Genomic DNA, 20,078 nt, shown 5'->3' with positions numbered 1-20,078 from the left:
ATTTTAATTACGTTCATGCTTTATACTAGTTTTCATTCTTCCTATAGGGTGATGGAGATGCTATATGGAAATTTAAGGGGAAGGTGAAAGAGGTCCAATGTGATAGAACTGCACTTATGGAGTCAAATTAACAAACTTAGAAAAGTTTGCACGAGAGAGCAAAGAAAGCCATGAAAAGGTGCATGATTCCATGGCAGAGATGGCTTTATCAATGAAATCTGTGAAAAACTCAATAATCAAAGAGGTAAGACATTTGATTCAATTGGTTTGAAATAGCATGAGTAGGGTGATGTCAATGGCAACAGCACCATGGCATCTTGGGGGCCCAGTGGGTAGGGAAAGGAGTAAAAACTGCTCAAAATTGACTAGAGAAATGTAATTTGAAACTAACCCCTTTCAATTCAATTTTAAGACTATTAGATGAAGATAACAACCAATGCACACTTATGAGTAAAATGAAGCACAGCCTCAAAGATTAGTCCATAAATGTCAACTCTCAACCAAGTGAGATTGGTGTGTGAAAAGGAAAAGGACCTGAGATTGGCTTCTCGATTGTGAGGCCTCATTAGTAGATGAGGTCATTGCTAAATTTATGTGAAACTTAGAAGGGAGGAGTGGAGATCAATGGACAAAAGTTATCAACCAGAGGATGGCTGTTTTTCTATCATGCCTTATGCCTATAATTTCAATATTCATGACTTATTTACTAAGTTTGAGTAGATCCTTGAAAATGACACCAGAGTTTCCAATCTTTGTTAAGGAAGAGTACTAAAATTATTTAATAATTTAGTACATGTGCTTAGGAAACTCTATAAAACATAGGCATAAAGGTAACTTTTTTTCTGGTAATATGTTTTATTCTTTGCTGTTCTACTTTCTGACAAAGTCAACCTCTATTGTGTAGAGAAAAGTCTAAAAGTATAAAAGTTTGATTGTAGGGAAGTGGCAATCTATTTAGTGTAGAACTTCATGTTTTTCATGTCATTTTTAATTTTACTATCATCAAGTTTGTTACAAGGTTGTTTGAAGGGTAGCATACCTTCTGTGCAAGAAATTGAACCTTTTTTAATACAAAATTGATAATATAAACTTGATATAAGATTATTACTTATAACACATATGAACTATTGACGGAGATTTTGAAAAATACAGAAATGGTTTACCAGAGGCTTACTGAAATTTCTACTTAAAGTACATTAATAAGAATCTTACTTGTCCTACTTTTTCAGCTCCTTAAACAATTAAATTTCTAATCCAAACCTATGTCAATTTTTAGCTATAAGATGGATTTTTTGTATTTCATATGATTACACTAAATTTACCTATTATTTGTCTCATGGAGTCTGCATCACCTAACCTCTATTATTCTATTTCTACGTAAGCTTCATGGTATGTCCTATATTATCACAATTGGAAACTACACGTTCAATCACTAGACAAAATAATAGTAGTAACACATTTCCTGCTTGAAAAAGAACTACAACTCGGATGACGAAGAACATCTAGACAACCCTATTACAACGTAATACACAATGCTATCAACTGTAGCTCTCTCCTAAATGCAGGGACATTTACTGCTTCTTTCTACCCCACTAAACTTCGATGGGTAACTTTCTTGGTTCTATTTTTTGGTGCATAGCCTATTGGGTTTTGCTCTTTGCCTATCACTTCAACTACTACTTTCCTATTAAATTTATTTGCATTGATATACCAATTTACTTGGTTTTTGTTATTAGAACACCCTCATGCATTAATTTTCAATTGACCAACCACACAGACTATCAGAGGGATGAATTATTGGTATAAATGTGTTCTCCATAGCTACATGCAACTAGTAAGTCATGCATAGTTAATTATGCGATATTAGGATTTGGCTACACTCCTAGTTTATGGTTAACATTCAATATTTGGATTTAGATCTATAATATTTGTGTTAACATTCAATATGCTGGACTTGTTCACACTAAATATATATAAATTAGTTTTCATCTACTTACTTTTTAAATTTACATATCTATCCACATAGTTTTTCAACTTTATGAAGTTTTTTTAATTCATTAATATTTGGATGTTTTATCACTAATTTAGTCCAATTAAACACTAATTGAAAATTTTCTTCTTCAATATCACTTCAGATTTGGGGTGCCAATTTCTCTACTTCATACACGTGCATCAATCCTTATATTTGCAATTGGTTAATATTTAAACTAATACAATATGATTATTATTTCTTCTAGTTCTTGATTTATTGATTTAAAGAAGTAGTTACCTTCAACATTTCATTACAACGTGATACGTGATACTTGAATCAATTTTACTGCTAAACAATTTTGATTACAAAAAAGAGTTCTTCGAATAATTTGACTGATATTTCATTGTCTCAACTTGGATAATATTACCTCATATATACGTGATCATTATTCCATATCTACCAAATTACTCCTTATCTTATATAGTTTAAGAGAAAATACTTCAAATAAACGAATAAAAATTATTCATATATAGCATTGCATTTAATTGGTTATTTGAAGAAAACTCAAACACTAATAAGTAACTCAATTAATGAAATGACTGGTATGTTCTTTTCAATTTACTGTGTCATATAGAAGAGGGACATCACTTAAATTAAGACTTTGCTATGTATATATATGTATGTACTTATGTATGTGTGTGTGGATACATACATACATACATACATACATATATATATAAATATATATACACACACATATATATGTATACACACATGCGCGCGCGCATATGCACACACATACACACACTATTAATGTTTTAAATAAAAATTTGGACAGTGATTGAATACATCATGCTTTTTTAGTACAAGAAACTAATGTAATTATATTCTGTCAAATTTGGACATTGATGGAATACTTCTTTACTCATTTTGAATTATGTTTTTTGTAATTTATATTTTGTCAAATTTCCCTAGCATGCACCCAACTGTACAAGAAACTAATGTTGCTTATGTGATATGAATATTTTCTTCATCTTGTGTATCTTTTAAGCATCAATTTTTCTATGCTTGTTATATGATTATTCATTTTACTTGCAAAGGTATATTATTCTATTTTTCCTACAATTATTTCTATTTATTTGTTTTTAACATGGCTATTTTTAAATGTTCAAAGAACATGCCTTTTCTCTGAAATGCAGATTCTCTTTTGTTTTTCTAGTATGTGTGTGTGTGTACACATATATGCGTGTGTGTGTGCGCGCGCATGTTCTACGTGATAGTATTTTCTATTTTGTTGGTCTGTGTGAACATGTATGGTTTTGGGGGGGAGGGATGGGTTGGGTGGTACGGGGGAAGGGAGTGAAAGCAAGAGGTCTCGGGTTCGAGTCCTCCTGCTTACACTAAAAAAAAAAAGAAACATGTATGGTTTTGATAATATTTGCATTTGTGTAATGTAAAAGCACTTTATGTCCTAAAAATGTAATAATAACATCATTAAGAATCAAGGCTAATATGATTATATCAATTAAATTTCACATTAATTTGCATGTGGCAATGAACTAGTTATGGTGAAATTTCCAATTTAAAGATCTGTGAAATTTCTTGACTTGAAATTCTAGTGAACGGTCATGTTTGTGTACTGGTGAAGTTCTAGGAGTAAATTGCTCGAGCTCAACCTTCCTTTGCTTTTTGGAGTTCCAACTCTCTCTTTTTTTTCCCATCAAGCTCAAGCTTTGATTCAAGTTTAAGCATAAGCACAGCTATTTTTAATTTAATTGGGGATCAAATAGAGCAATATTAGTTTTTAACTCGACTTGTTGCGCCCTAGAGGCTAGAACAAAGGGGTTATATAATACAACGTAAGCAATTTACTCGTTAGCAATTGAAGTAATGATACAACTTGAAGCATAAGAGGATATTTTGAATCTCTGTACTTGTGCGCGATATATCTGTCTAGCAGCTAAATCTTTGCTTTTAAAATTGATTAACAGGGCATATAAAAATAAAGTACCTTGAACTTTGAGCCCATATTCGCAATTTTGGTTAGCAAAAGTACTAACATGTATTCATTCGGGTAAGATCATGTCTTTGCTTGATAATTTTTTGATGTTAAAGCATATCAAAATCAGGTCTTGGTCCAATCTCTCTGTTGCAGCTAGTTAGTTAGTTATAGTACCAGAAAGATGAGTTCTGAGATAAAGGCTCTTCAACATTTAAAAAAAAAAAAAAAAAACATACACGCGTCAGAAGTAAGCCATTTACGCAGACTGTACATTTGACATTTTCACACCCAAAATAACGAGCAGTTTGTTTTGTGGTTGCTATGCATGAAAATGTATAGTAAGCTTAAAGCAGCAAATTCACATTGGTCATAAGTGCTACCAGAGTGATCAGCTCAATATTACTATGGTATGATATTCTGATGGCTTTCTCCTATCATTCACCTATTCATTTTGTAAAAGTTTCTTGGTCCTTTCAGGTTTGCACATCTTAGGGCTAAAGTTGCAAGATTATCGTAATTTATTTTCAATTTACCAATATACAGCAAACGGTTTATAACAAAAATAACAGTCTGTAATTTCTTCGAATGATCCAACTTCTCAAACTGTTCTGCACCACCTCAAGAAGATGAAAATAGGGGGATCTCATCTAATTTCTGATACCAAAACACTACAGTTACAATGTGCTAGGTTATAGAGAACAACCTTAGTGTACTATTTTTGTTATTAAAAATCCTAAAACAAAACTGATTTTTTCATTCACAAACAATTCGCTAAATGTAAAAATGTATTGGAGGAAAAAATGCATTGGATCTGGACTGCTCTGGGAAAGCAAATTCCAACGTAAACAAGCTCGATCAAACTAACAACAAAGCAAATCAGGCAGCTGCCTTCGCCAACTCCTTCACCGAGGTAGCTGGTACAATTTGCTGGGGCTGCAAAAGGCAATCCAGTCAGAAAGATTGGAAGCAACAACCAAAATTAGAGTGATAGAACATGACTGGACTGCTATAATAGAGCTCAAGTAGGTTATGCTAGGTCACAGCTCAAATTCTTGAGACATTATGCACTCTAAGATCAAGAATAGATTTGCCACTTTGACGTAGAAATGCACAATCAGCTTCTGGCCCCATCTCTAGTGCTACTAATGATTAATAACATCACCACGACGATAAGTTCCAAAAAAGGTACTTTAACATGGAAGCACCGCATGAGGCACATGTACAATTGACACCAAAAGAAGGCAGTGTCTTTTTCTAGGTTTGCCTTCTCTATGCATGAAAATGTGCAGTGCTTAACCATGATGTGGGGGGTGGGGGTGGAGGGATTGAATAAAATATGGGGAAACAAAATGCTAAAACTATGGAATACGAGTATCTCAAGATCTTACTGCAGCCAATTCCTGTTCATGCTTAGGAATAAAAGCAGTGTCTACTTTTCCATTCCTAAAATCCTGCATTGGCAACATGAAAATTTCAGTTAACAACCACACACCTACAAACTCCAGATAATAAAATAATAGAGCACAATCAATTCATCCAATTTTTGCCTACCTCAACGTCCAGGATAAGTTTGTGGTAATCAATTGTAGTTGGCACCCCTGGGAAAAGGACAGTTCATATGTTAGAACTCTAGAGTTAATGGAAATAAAAGAGAGTACAGTTATTTGATAACTCCAAAGGTCGATCAAACAGTATCCCAAATTTGAAACTTATGGGACCACCAGCAAAATTGCTCAACCATGTCTATGGAAACCAGTGATGGTCAATCTCAACTTTTGGTTCTGAGAAATAATAATCAGTTAGAAGTGAAAGAAAATGAATATAGAGACAGGATAGGACCATGTTGAAGTCCAAATATCCCGTTCCCGGTTAGTCATTTGTTACTCCATTTTCTTGGCTTATAATGAATGTGTTAATCTAGGAAAGGCAAACTTTCCAACCAAATTCATTTGATGTTGGAAAAATGATTTGCCAATCTGGGCAATCGCAAATTGAAGGGAAGAAAAATAAGCTGGAGGATCCCATCTCACCTGTGATGACTGTGTCATCAAGAGCCCTTTTCATGCGTTCAATTGCCTTCTCTCTTGTTGGAGCCCATACGATAAGCTAAATTCACATCAAGCAACATTAAAATTACGGGATAGAGCTATCATGGAAAATGAAGGTGAAGATAACAGACAGCTGAAGTACAATACACAACCATATAATCTCCATATAGCTACCACAGATCATGTTTCTATAATATCATGCCCCACAGCATCCCAAAAAATGAATAACAAATGCTTACTGCAAATCTCAAAAACTAAAACATCCATTCAAGCACTCCCATTCATGCAAAAATTATCCCCAAGTAAATCGAGAAATGTTATGTCTTTGCTATGGCATATAGCATTATAAGCATGCTATGGTAACTATATGTCCACTTTTAGTACCTTTTCACTGGAGCCAAGGTCCTTTAGAAATTTTAGGCTCCATCATTTTTTCCATAGAGAAATGCATAGTGATATAGGCACAAAATAATACCAACATTCATTTTTCGCATCTCATCAACTTAATACAAATTTTGATCAGGGAATTTCCATAAATAGATCATTAATTACCCAAAGAATTACAGAAATTCCCATATTTCAATTTAAAAATTTTATCTGCACACCAGTTTAACCTAGTTCACCCGTTTGAAGCCCACAGAATATACAAATCAATAGGTATGCTTTAAGCCCACTTCTATGGTCTTGCAGTATCTCACATAGAGTGAAATGTATCAAACTTTGGGTTGTTGTGCATCCAATATTCATATTCTTATAGAAGTATCATTCATCACAGAAGTCATGGAAGTTGTAAGCAGGAGAAAAAAAGGAAAGACAAGGGAAAAAGAAGCCATATTGCATTTAAATACAAATACATGATATTTGTTGACTAACCTTTCCAAGCAGGGAATCGTAGCTTGGTGGAACCACATAATCAGGATAAACATGGCTATCCATTCGCACAAATGGACCTCCAGCTGGCAAATATGCAGTTATTCTCCCTGTTTTTAATAGATATGCACATCAATTTTTCGAGCTTCCCTTAATTTAACAAATGTTGAACACAAACTAAACAACCGGTCAGGACAAAAGTATTTATCTTATATAAGAATACTTGCCACATTTAACAACTAGAATGATTGAACCCCTGTGACAAACAATAAAGCAAAATAACAACATTCTACTGAATGATTCATCAAATTGATATTTCCCAATTCTTCCACATATATATAACATCCATCAGCAGCTAATTGTACAAGCCATGTCCTAACAATTGAAAAATTACATTTGCAAAATAGGCTTTCAGTTGGATCATCAGAAGGTAGGCTACGAATGGGAAAACCTAATGACTCCTAGAAGTCTTAAATTGGGAAAGACTCCATAAAGCTTATTACTACTGTTTCGCTTCAACCAAAGTTCATTTGGTGAGCAAAATTATTCAACATAAGTGCATCTAAACTTCAGAAAATCCCTACCAGGCCCAGGTCGGAAGTTTTTGAAAGCATCTTCTGCATTTATACGACATTCAATTGAGTGTCCTCTCAACACAATATCCTCCTGTCAACAATGAAAAACATTAAGTGGGAATAAATACTGAGTCTTATGTATTATACTTTCTGTATTTGTAAAGCCATAACTCGTGCCTGCTTGTAACGAAGCTTCTCTCCCATAGCCACACGAATTTGTTCTTCAATCAGGTCCACAGAAGAAATCATTTCTGTCACTGGGTGCTCCACCTATGTTTAATTTAAAATAGATCATACAATTCCCTAATATAATACTTCAGTACAAATTTGATAAAATGCCGAAGTGCCTTTTCCCACCTGAATTCGAGTATTCATCTCCATAAAATAGAAGGAACCCCTTTCATCCAAAAGGAACTCGACAGTACCAACGCCTATGTAACCAATAGAGGCAGCTGCAGCAACTGCTGCATCACCCATGGCTTTCCGTAACTCTGCTGTCAATGCAGGAGAGGGTGCTTCTTCAAGCAGCTTCTGGTTTCTTCTCTGCATAAATACACAAATAATCAGTTGCACTCATTCCTCCAACTAGCTATGTTAGTTTTCAAGAAACGTCAGCAGAAAAACCATTTTGCCAAGAAGCAAACTTGTCCAGATTTCACTTAATTTCCATTATACCAACAAAAGTAGAAATGAACTAAGCTATGCACACAAAAAAAGTCCAAAAAACTTAGATGCACCCATAGGTTAATATTATTAAGAAAAAAATGGTTTGATGAAAAAAGGAACCATAATAGTTAAAATTTTGGTTACATACTAACGCTGCACTACTGAAACTTAAAAATTAGCTGGCTTTACTTAAGTCCTTAGAGCTACAGCTTGATTGTGCAGATGTGTAACACACAGTTCAATGATGGATTTATCAGTTTTGAGTTTTTCTGGAAAGTGAAATGAAATATGAGGACACCAGATTATGAAAGTATTTGCATCAAACTAAACATTGCAGGAGCTGAGTAGGCCTTGGTCTAGGGGCTAATATTGAGGACCTAGGAATTAGAGGACCTAGGGTCAAATCCTCCCATACCTGCTTCTATCCCACCCTTCCCCTGATAAAAAAAATTAAAAAAATAAAAATTGCAGGTTAATTTGGACCATGGAATGTTGGTAACTAAAACCCTTTCCACAAAAACTAAGGTCTTGAGTTTGCAAACCTTGATCTTTCTTTGGACAGCTCCAGTTGATATTTTTAGCCTCACATTAACAAACATACAGCAAAATTACCTGGATACTGCAATCACGTTCTCCAAAGTGCACAACATTTCCATACTTGTCTGCCAAAACCTGGAAAACCAAAAGACAAATTCATGTGAATCTAACATTTTATTAACTGCAGCATATGACATAAATCAAAAGCAATGGGATCTTTTTTATTTTTTTGGGCTTATAGTTCTACAACCACTTAAAAATTATGTACTTAATCAATGAAAATGGAATACAGACAAGAGGAGAGATAAAAGTATGTTTTCACAAGCAAAAAAATTAAATATGCTTCAGTCAAGATACACTGCAGGTTCTTATGGAGATGAGAATAATAATGATCTTGCTACTACGCCAGGTTACAAAAAGAAGTCACTGCAGGCCCTTTGCAGTGACCTTAGTACAACATAAAACCGAGATAAAAACCCTGCATCATAGACTGATAAAGAGCCAATACGATTCAGAAAACAAGCAACGATCAGTTTTTGTTATTTTTTTATTAGCTTTCTGATTAAAAAGAGACAGCAAAGACACAACAATAGTCAGCAGTAGCTAGTGACATGATTATCTTGCCGACGAGAGAAATGACAGAACACCTCTATTTTGTAGCACCATAACCTCAAATCTTATTGGGCAATTTACATGAAGTCCAAATCTCGATATCAAGTGTAACAATACGATTGAAATGGAAATCCGGTTAACTGGACTAATATACCTATGCTACAATTAGTTTGTTAATATAATTTCAAGCCTTGTAACTTTGATAAATCTCCATGTAGTTTGGAGCTCATATCAGTGCAATAGACCATTTCCATTTGGAAAAACGCATTGAATAGCATATTTGAACAGCAAATGAATCACCAAAATAACTAAAGCATGTTACTTACTAGTTGGAAGCAAAGTTAAGAGAGTTTTTACAAGCCTTTTCTTCCTCTGTATAGCTTAGATCTTTAGATGCATTTCTGCGTAACTTCTATTTTGGATGATACCATGAAATATACATTTTTAAAATATGAAAACTAACCATTCCTTGAGATTTGAAACATCTCGAAGTTCTCTCATGCTTCAGATACCACAGGTGTTAAAACATTATCTATCCCTTCATATCCTCTAGGAAGAACTATAAACCATCAGATGTTTCCCCAACTTCCCGTTGTTCTATGAAAGATACCCTATATCCTTTGGATAATACTATTAACACACTTTTGAACAGTAAGTGGATATGACCAATAACATGTGCTCTTTTACAGGGCAAGACTAGAAGCAAACCTAAGGCTGCTCCACTTTGGTCTGGACTATAGCAAATTTGAGGTTTTGAGGAATTCTTTGTCAGGCTATACTGAGAGGGCTTCCTTTATTCCATGACAGGAGGCATGTGCACTTTTTTTGTCCCTCTTAGCTGCAAATATTCTTCTTCTTCAAGTATAAACTTCATTAGATAAGTTGCGAAGCAATTATAGGGAATATAAAAATAGAGGTGGATTGGATAACCACGCTTCGGGCTGATTAGCAATCACATGTGCCACATTATTCAGCATTCTGTTAGCCCCATGAAACTTCATTACTAAAAGTATTACCAAGATGTTCGTTTTAGTGCAATTCAATTAGGTAATTAAGCTTACAAAAAACTAATTATCTAACAACATTTACAGGATTGGTTCTACTATATGCTCTATCAAGTTTATTCAACACTCTAACTTGAATAATTCCACCAGTGATAATTCGATAAGCTCCAATGCCCTTAAAAGGGTTGACATTGTAATGCAGAAAAACTTGCATCCATGGGCATCAGGTCCATCTATCTTAGCATCATCTCACGAAGCATGAGCAATAATAGTAAAGAACACAACATATTCTTTATTTAACCAGGTTATTATAATTTCAGATCTACGCTCAAGATCTTAATGAATGACAATTTAAGAAAATTAAATCAAATGATAGTACCTGAAATTCAATGTGCCTTGGATTCTGAATGTACTTTTCCAGATAAACACCATCATTGCCAAATGCAGCTGCAGCCTCGCTCTTAGCTTGCTGTCAGACCAGAAAAACCAATCCCAAAAATAGATGAGGGCTCAATTACAAACCCGATAAGAGCTACCTATCAACAAAGTCAAAGATGCTCTGCCAGAAGAACAAAATCAGTGTGCCTATATTCTTGTGCATTTGCACGAACTCTGAAATTCAGAGCTTCATCAATTAGAACAGAAAATAAGCAAAGACTATTGCAAGAAAGAAAAATCTGACTATACAAAGTGAAGGATAACAACTAACAACATAGCAATTTGCAGGATGCAGAACTGAAAATAATATCTTTAAAGGTAAAATTTTTGACATATGATGGTAGATGCTCCTTCTGTCAGAAAATATACATTGCACTTCAAGATTGAATCTTTTGTGAACAGTCTACAGGTTAACAGACAGCACTTCAATTCCCACTTCAAACATTAAGAAAACTACTTGCACAATGAAATCTCTAAGAACCACATATTGGGTTAGTATGCATCAAACGAGGAGCCAGGACCTCTATGTAGGGGTGCAATGATTTATTAAATCAATTAGTTAGACATATAAAATTAATTAGATCATACAATGGCTAACTTCTAATAACACACTCAAACTAAAAATCCCAAGTGTTATTGTTTCACTAAATATATGATGAAAACTATGCTGAATGAAACCAAATAGTCAAGTGTATCAAATGATGTGTGGTGCAATTAGCTCAATGTTGCTCAGCCAGTGGCAAGCACACAGAATCTTTCAATTAAGTCACCAAAACTGGAGACTACACTTTCTTGCGCTTAACCATAAGCATGTTTCAAGCAAAATCAATGTAGGAAAGTACCTGCAATAACTTTACAAACTCATCAGGCACTTTAGCAAGACGCATTCCTCTTCCACCACCACCAGCTGTAGCCTTCAAGCATAATGTACAAAGAAGTCATGCTCAAAGACTTTACACGCATTTGCAATTCATTTCACTTAAACATGCATCTCATAACCATTTAGGGCAAAAATTTCAACTCCAGGGAATCAACAATGTTACATTCTAAGTGTTCTAGGTTTTCAATATTTACATTTATTCCACATGTATGCTGCAGCCAAACAAAGCATAGTCGTAATTCTTTCAACTCAATCTGCTAAAGCTTGATAAATTCTGAAGTTTCTGGTTTTATACATAAGGGAAAAATGACACTGCTTTTTTACTCTATTGCGGAAGTCTTTTGTTTCTTTCCATGAGTAAATCAGCAAGTATGCTGGCAGGCAAAAACATAATCTGACAACTTAGAGGATGCGTATTTGATTCACAATCTCACAAGAAACGCGAAAATAGTTTTAGTATATGTTTAGTCTCAGGATAGGGCTTTTCTCAAGCTGTGCTCAGTTGAATCCAAATTTCTAATAGGATTAACTTCTACAGTTGATATTACCATAAAATAGGTCAATAGTAAAAGACATAAAAGAACAGATAAGCACATCCTAAATGCAGTATCTGTATTCCCAAGAAAGAAATCATCAAGTTATTAATGCAGTAACAGGTACAAGTCAGTCAACCATTGCTGCATCTTTATACTCTGGAATTTTTTTCACTTGCAGTAATATATGACTTACAAAAATCTGACAAATACTCATAAATTCATCTTCTAATTTGCATACATCTACAAACAGGTATATGTATATAAATATGTACACAAACACACAGAGATAGGGCGCTACATACATGCACATAATTGTGCATCTGAAAAGTTGAAGTATAGGATTACCTTGATCATTACAGGGTAACCAATCCCTGCAGCGAGCCTCACTGCTTCTTCAGTACTCTACCACAAGAAAAATTTATTTGAGGTTCAAAGAGATGTAAATGGTAATACTGCTACTTATGTTATAAATAAATATAACCTATCATTTTAAAGCAAGAAATGGTACTCGAACCAAATACCTGTAACAATCCATCACTTCCTGGTACAGTTGGAACACCAGCATTCTTCATTGTATCTCTTGCTGTTGATTTGTCACCCATGACTCGGATACTGTCAGGCTGCAAGACACTTTGGAATAAGCAATCTAGTCCTCTAGAAAAGGCCTGGACAGAGATTTCTGAAGAAGCTATTTTAGATGCATTGTAAAAATCTAAATTAGAGACCATAAAAGGTACAATTTATAATGTAAACACAAAAAGAGTATTCACAGTGAACTGCGCACAACAGCATAGATGTTGAAATCCATCCTTAAGACATCTCTGCTACTAAAAACAGGCAAATAGGGGCCAGTCTGAGTTTGTACATCTAGAAATGCCTATTGCTTGTTAGATCTGGAAAAGAAAAACTGCCAAGGATGTTAATTTTATTAAGTCTATTTCCTTCCTTATTTTATTTTAAAATTTTTCACTAAGCTCCTTCCCTTTTGTCTCATGCCTTGGATCGATGCTTCTTCTGAGTAATTCATGATGCCTTTGTCATCATACTTAGCAGCAATGTATTTAGCATCGCAAGGGAGTTGCGGCTAAAAAAACAAGGATCTCCTGTTTTTGGAGTGTTTTTCAAAAACTAATTTTTCAAATACAATAAAAGTTACAACAAAGTACTCTAAAAGATAATCTAAAAATTAGTTTAAAATTTTTTAAAAATTTACCAAATATCTCAAAATAAAATGCCAATAAAAAATATTTCAAAATATTTTCTAAAAATATTTTAAAATATACTCTAAAAACTCTGCTACAGCAAAGTTTTTCAAAAACACCCCCAAAAACAGCTAATCCAAACGGAGCCTTTCTAAATTAGGAGTAGCAGTCTATTCTACTAAATTACCACCCCCTTTACTAGATTTCACGCTTATGCCATCTGAAGAACACGATTACCTGAGGTTGCGTGTAGTAAAAGGCATCAACTGGTTAAGCTACAATGAGTCAGTATTTAAAGAACACACCATCACGTGCAGCAGTCTATTCTACTAGAGTGCCAACCTTTTTCCTGGATGTTTGACATCTATACCATCTGAAGAACGTGATTCCTCAAGTTGAGCATGGTAAAAGGAATCAATTGGTTAAACACCTTAAGAGAGTATGATTAGTACAGCAACAAACAGCCTTTAGGTTAAAAGCATAAGCTACATTTAGATATTACCAGCATTAACAAGGGCTCGTTTGAACAAATTAATCACGAGTACTAAAGCACAAAATATTTCTCTTAGTATATAGGCCACCTACGACAAAACTGCTTCACTAAGTTGATTTAGTATCATCAGATTTATTGCCAAGTCCCATCTTTCTCATCCAATTATGTGAGGTTGTCAAAACATAAAGCATGAATTATCAGCATTCCAAATTAAAACAATTTATTCCAGATTAAGACAAAACTTAATACACTTCATTTTCCATCTTCTTAAGAACTTACATTTGGCCCAATAAAATTGATTCCATGTTCTCTGCACATCTCAACAAAAACAGCATTCTCAGCTAGGAAACCATATCCAGGATGCAGCATTGTACATCCACGACTAATAGCGGCAGATAATACATTTGGGATCAATAAGTACCTGCAAGGACATCATGAAGGAAATGAGTATGACAATACCAGCAAGATTATACTGCAGTACTAGAATCATGGTCTTTGGAAGCCAAAGAGGTTACAATAGAAGGTGATATCCAATCATATGAAGTAGAAGGTGATATTGGATCATTAAGATTAGAAAACCCCCAAGTACAGTTAAACAAGGCAGACTCGCAATTAAAGGACAACCCTGTTAGTCAACCTTAAGTGTTAATTTTTCTCCACATCCATTCTTAACCATACCCTCAGTAGCTGTTCTATTAGTTAAAACTCATCCAAGTAAACCAATCTTTTAGTCTCCCTGAAGGCAAATCAACTTTATCTTATATTTCTTCTATAAGTCCCAACTTCATATGTTGTCATATCATATTTTGCCGTGTCTAGCTGGATAATACTAAATCAACTCAAAATTGCCTGTCACCAAGCAAAGGTGACTAAAAGGCAAGCTAGATGGAGACTTTGCTACTAATACTTTGATTCACCAATTAAAAAGTTCTTCAGCTGCTTGAGTATTTTACAGTATTCTAGCTAGGTAATTAGGAACTGCTTCTTCATCGGAAATTGAAGTACCTTGCTGATACAGCATATCTCTTGGAATTTCCTTATAGGTTGGACTAAGAAGTTGGTTTGAACTTCAACTACAGATTAACTGTGAAAGACTACAAACCAGGGTGTATTTCAGCATGCACCAACTTTTTCTGCTGCAGTAATTAATATGATCATGACTGATATAAAGTGCATCTTGCCACATGCAGATGAACAAGAAGGATGAAGGATAACAGGATTCAGCAATGGAATGAGAATTTGATCCATGTATAATCACTTGCATTAAGCATTGTGCAAGCCATTTTTTTGTCTTTGATGTATAGGACCAAGTTGTATCTAAGGTGTTAACTTATCTTGCAAACTGCAAAATTCCAAATCTCTAAATTACAGAAATAATTTTATTTTTTGAATAAAAAGAAACCAAAATAGAATTAGTCAGTTTACAGTACTCTGTCTAGATTTAACCATAAAACAATGTTCTTTTCTTGGTTTATGGAGCCAAGCAAGTAGGGTGGTGGTTGGGAATTCAAAGAAAGGACAGTCACAAATTTATAGAAGAACCATCTCCAAGTCCCAATGCCTAGGTAGAAGTGGTCAATCAGAAAATATTCCTCTGAGAGAAATTTCTAAATCTTCAATTAAGGTTGGGAGTACAGTTATCTGTACAGTCGAGGTCGTATTTCCTGTTTGTGAAATCATGAGCATGCCAAAAAGAATTGTAGCTTCAGCCCCCAAGACATCCTCACCTTGGAGTAGCACTCTCACATTTCTGAAAATCTTCAGCATACCAAAGTTAAGGTAGCATCTACCAAGGCAAATACACCTTACCACTGGAAACTCTAACCGCGTATTACATAAGCTATCTGAAATGTTTTACCTCCTTTTAAGTAATTAGGTAAAGGACAGGTCAAATATGCTGTGTTACACGCTCATAGTAAATATGTTCTGTACTGTGAATCAAGCAATAGCATACAAATGACTTCCATTTAAGACTACCAGAGCTTCTGATATGAAACCGCTTCTAACTATCATAGTCACCCATGTTCATTTCTTCACCATTTCAAAGCCTATTTTCATTTTGAAGTAATACACAAGGCATTTTTTGGACATCATTTAATGGAGGATCTTCTAAATTTCAGTTTACAACTCATTGCTTTGCTAATTCCTAGAGGTAATACAAGAATAGGCAGTTTGCTTGGTGGAATTTGAGAAGCTAGATTTAAGAAATAAAAGTGGTATAGAAATCAGAAGAGATTGTGAGAAGAAGTAACAGAAGTGGAAGGTGAAAAGAAGAGATATTGCTTCACAGCTAAAGAGAGAAGGATTTTCATTCTTAAATTTTCTAGATCTTTGTATTTTGTGACAGCAAAGATGACAGAAAAATACAACCACCCACATATTCATTGTGACAAGGACCAAACCCACACATGGTGTGACAAATATCCAGCTAAGCTAACTACATAGGGCTGTTAATATGGGGTTGTACCGACAACTAGGCAGCCAGACACTTTACAAACCAACTGAAACAAGAAATGAAAGAACAAATAATGAAATATACAGCAAAATCAGAAACAAACCAGAGTGTCAAATCCTAAATCATGTCTAGATAAATCATCATCTAAAGTCCTCCACCCCCCCCCCCCCCAGGGGGGGAGGCAAAAAAAAAATTTATCTCAAATACAGCTTATCTAACTTGCTTACTTAAATACAGATCACAAAGGATTATTATCAGCTAAAAATGCATGAGGAATAACACCTAAGTACTTTAGACAATAAGAAATTGATACTCCTACTGAACATCCCCAATACACATACACAACTAGACAAGACAATGAGGCAACTTTGTCCACACATATTTGGCAGTCTGAAAAAATGAATAATAAATCAGGCACGAATTGGCTAAAAACTGCAAAAACTTTCTTTGGAATTGGTCAAAAACTGCTGAAACTTACTAATTCACTACCTCATCTAAGATCGTAAGCTGTAAGCATGGACAAAATATTTTCTTAATACAAACCCCCATGTGCAGGCCCAATTCAGACTTGGCCAAGGCATGCGTACACAACATAACTGGTTTCACCAAAACAGTTATCATCTATATAATTAATCTACTTTCCAGGACACCACTAGGGTCCCTAACTAAAATGCTCATCATGATGCGAAGCTCAGGACAAATTTTGCATAGAGTTAATTTGCAAACATGAATTCACAGATGAGATGAGACCCAGACCCAAAGTAGTACGAATACTTGGCAAGTTGGGACTTGGATCAACAATTGGGTAAAAATAGATCTAACGATCATCTGAGGTAAATCCTTGAGAACTCTATCAAGAGAATTGCCAAGATCTAGGAGTTGATCAAAGACAAACGGAAACAATCAATCTACTATTCTCTCTCTCTTTTTGATGCGCTCTCCCATTCATATCTTCTGAAACTGTATATCCCCTATAAATATATATTTAAAGAGGTCTAAAACTTAACGCTCTTCTTCACTTTCATCATAACTTAAGATTCTTGCACATTCATGGATTGTATTATACATCATATAGCCAGAGTAAACAAAATAAGGACGGATTTGAGTTAGAATCCTCTAAATTGGGCTGAAAGAAAAACAGAAAACTAAGACTTCAACAAAGAAAATCCTATCAAAACATTGTAGTGTACAAATGGTTGCTTACTCCAATATAATCATAACATCAGGACCCTTATTGTTTCTTCTTATAGTTTTTAGTTCATGAGCTGGTTGGTCCTCCATCAATCAGTCGAAAATGGACTCACATAACATCATATATATAACTCTAGAGGTTTTATACTTTCAGCTCAATATAAGAAAATGAGGACAGCAAAATATCTTATTAAACCTAAACATATGAAACCATAGAAACTTCTAGAAACATTCTTGGAGGAAGCATGTGGAGCAGAGAAGTAGAGATTCAACACAAAATTCTTTTTTTGTTGTCCCCGGGAGGGAGGGTGGGATGGAAGAGAAATGTAGACTGTAACACCTTCCTACATTTTGTGTGTTATTCTACATTTTCTAAGCAAAAATGGAAAGCTCATTGAGGAAAGCAATGGGGTTAGAGTGGAACACAGTAAGCTAACATATAATCAATGGACAACAATAGAAGTGTTTTTCACAAGGACATGAATAAGCTCAAGATGGTTAATGATCTATGCAGTACCTGCAGCTATCACCTATGTCACCTGGGCTCGGCTAAGGTGTCCCACAGAAACGGCTACTCTAGCATAAAGTGAAGGGTCAATGATGGGTACGGCAGGGTAAAGTGAAAAGTCATGGAACATACACTGCCACAAGGATTTTTGGTTTAAGGTATCATGACTTGCAAAGTATGGACATTGATTTTGCATTGAACTTGTATGTTCACATTTTATTTCCAACATGTTGAAAATTCAGTCATGATAATAAGCAGTAAGCAGCAAAGAAATAAAGATAAAATAAAATAAATCAGCAACTCTTTCTTTCAATCATGTGATAAATAACGAAGTAGGCATTCATCAAAAGAACTTACGATTGACTGCTGGGAGCTTCTCCAATGCAAACTGACTCATCGGCCAGTTTAACGTGAAGCGCATCCTTATCTATGGTAGAGTAAACAGCAACACAAGGAATTCCCATTTCATGTGCAGTTCGAATGACACGAACGGCAATTTCTCCACGATTTGCTATCAGAATTTTCTCTGCACGACATGTAGTGGCAAGAGCCCCACCACTTTTTCCAGATTTAGAAACAAGCCGAGAAGCTTGAGCAATCTGCCGAGGGAACTGCACCTTATTTCCTACCACGAAGCTACACTGGGAGCTCCTAATGCCTCTTGTTGTCCCCAGGAATAAACCCTAAGATGAAGCAGCAGCAGCAGCAGCACTATCAAGTCAATTCGTGTGATCCAAGAAAAAACATAAAAAGTGAACTAACAAGGCGAACCAGCATCATATCAGTCCCAAACAAATTTAATATGCCAAAAACGCAAACAATGCATTTCCTTGATGCGTAAGTTCCAAACTAAATACAACTCTTCTAATGAATTTGCTCAAATTACAGACTTTTCGACCAATTTAATGAAGCTGCATTCTGCCGCACTAAATAAATCACCTCCAACGTGCTAATATTAACCTTGACTTGATTTATTACTCGAACATTCATGTGATTAAAGAAAATGTTACATTTCAGAAAAAAAAAAAAAAAAAAAAAAGGTCAAGTTTTCACAACGATAACCAGCTCAATTTCAATAATCCAACCAAGAAAAAGGAAAAAGAAAACACAGATAGACAGAACATGGGGGTCTGAACTGATCCTAAGAACAGCAGAAAACATGCAACTAGCCCATTAAAGGAAACCCCATAATTGGGAATAAACAAATAACAAGAAAGGTAGAAAAACAAGAGTGGAACTCACAGGAGTAGAGCGAGTTGAGCAAAGGGATTTACTGCAAACAGAAGTCATAGCTGCAGAATCCATTCTCTGATCACCCACAATTCAAGTTCTTCTTTCTTCTAAATCTTTCAAAGGGGAAAAAATACAAGGAACCCACAAAAAAGCAAGAACGTGTTAGCAATTTGGGAAATCAGAGCATTGTAACGTAATGCAGGAAGACGAAAATGCCATTGAGTATGCTGAGATCTGTAATCAATGAGAGCATACCTTAAGATAATGTAATGCGTTAATTTGTTTGATAAAATTCCTCAGAGAAAGAAAGAGAACGAAGGAATAATAGATTATAGGAAAAGTATGAAGAAACGGGTTGGGGGATGGGGGGAGGTTGGGGAAGATTTGAAGAGATTGGGTGTCGATGAAAACGAGGCGTTGTTGGAGAGGAGAGCTTATTTGCTAGTTGCCACATATTGAATGCTCCGCCAAAGGGGTTTGGACCTTCCGGGGCTGCTCCTTTCTTTTTTTTTTTTGCTTATTTATTTTTTTGGGTGCAGTTGCAAATGAATGCATGAAAATTAGCTGTACAAATATGTGAGGACTCGCAAAATTACCTATTTTAAATTCTTATTACTAGCTTATTTAAATATTTAATTACCTGTTTGCTTCGAATATTTTATTCCACCCATTTTGGACCCAATTACATGGAACTATGACTTACATATATTTTTAAAATGACTTGTTACAAAATTTAATTTTTGGAAACTCGTCTAGTGAGAATAGTGAATACACGTTTGGAGGCAATAATCGATTGAGGGTACAGTGAGCTTAGAGATTGAAAACTCATACATTAGTTTTAAAATAGTTATTTTTA

The 20,078-nt window shown here is 35.0% G+C and overlaps 1 protein-coding gene across 1 annotated transcript; it reads right to left on the bottom strand.

Moving 5' to 3' along the window:
- Positions 1-4,524: 4,524 nt before the first annotated feature.
- LOC113719093 (biotin carboxylase 1, chloroplastic-like) lies at positions 4,525-19,676 on the bottom strand. The gene is made up of 17 exons (XM_027244119.2): positions 19,478-19,676; positions 19,232-19,335; positions 18,347-18,672; positions 14,115-14,256; positions 12,662-12,760; positions 12,486-12,542; positions 11,567-11,638; positions 10,666-10,755; positions 8,746-8,805; positions 7,825-8,010; positions 7,645-7,737; positions 7,477-7,558; positions 6,896-7,002; positions 6,005-6,080; positions 5,526-5,572; positions 5,363-5,425; positions 4,525-4,907 (listed from the first exon to the last, which is right to left on the bottom strand). The coding sequence occupies exons 2-17, from the start codon at positions 19,292-19,294 to the stop codon at positions 4,851-4,853; spliced, it is 1,620 nt and encodes a 539-aa protein (XP_027099920.1). The 5' UTR covers positions 19,295-19,335; positions 19,478-19,676; the 3' UTR covers positions 4,525-4,850.
- Between the last annotated feature and the right edge of the window lie 402 nt (positions 19,677-20,078).

The sequence above is a fragment of the Coffea arabica genome, chromosome 11e, assembly GCF_036785885.1.
Source record: "Coffea arabica cultivar ET-39 chromosome 11e, Coffea Arabica ET-39 HiFi, whole genome shotgun sequence".
NCBI lineage: Eukaryota > Viridiplantae > Streptophyta > Magnoliopsida > Gentianales > Rubiaceae > Coffea > Coffea arabica.
The sequence above is the reverse complement of the archived record's forward strand: the minus strand, read 5'-3'. Positions and strand labels throughout refer to the sequence as shown.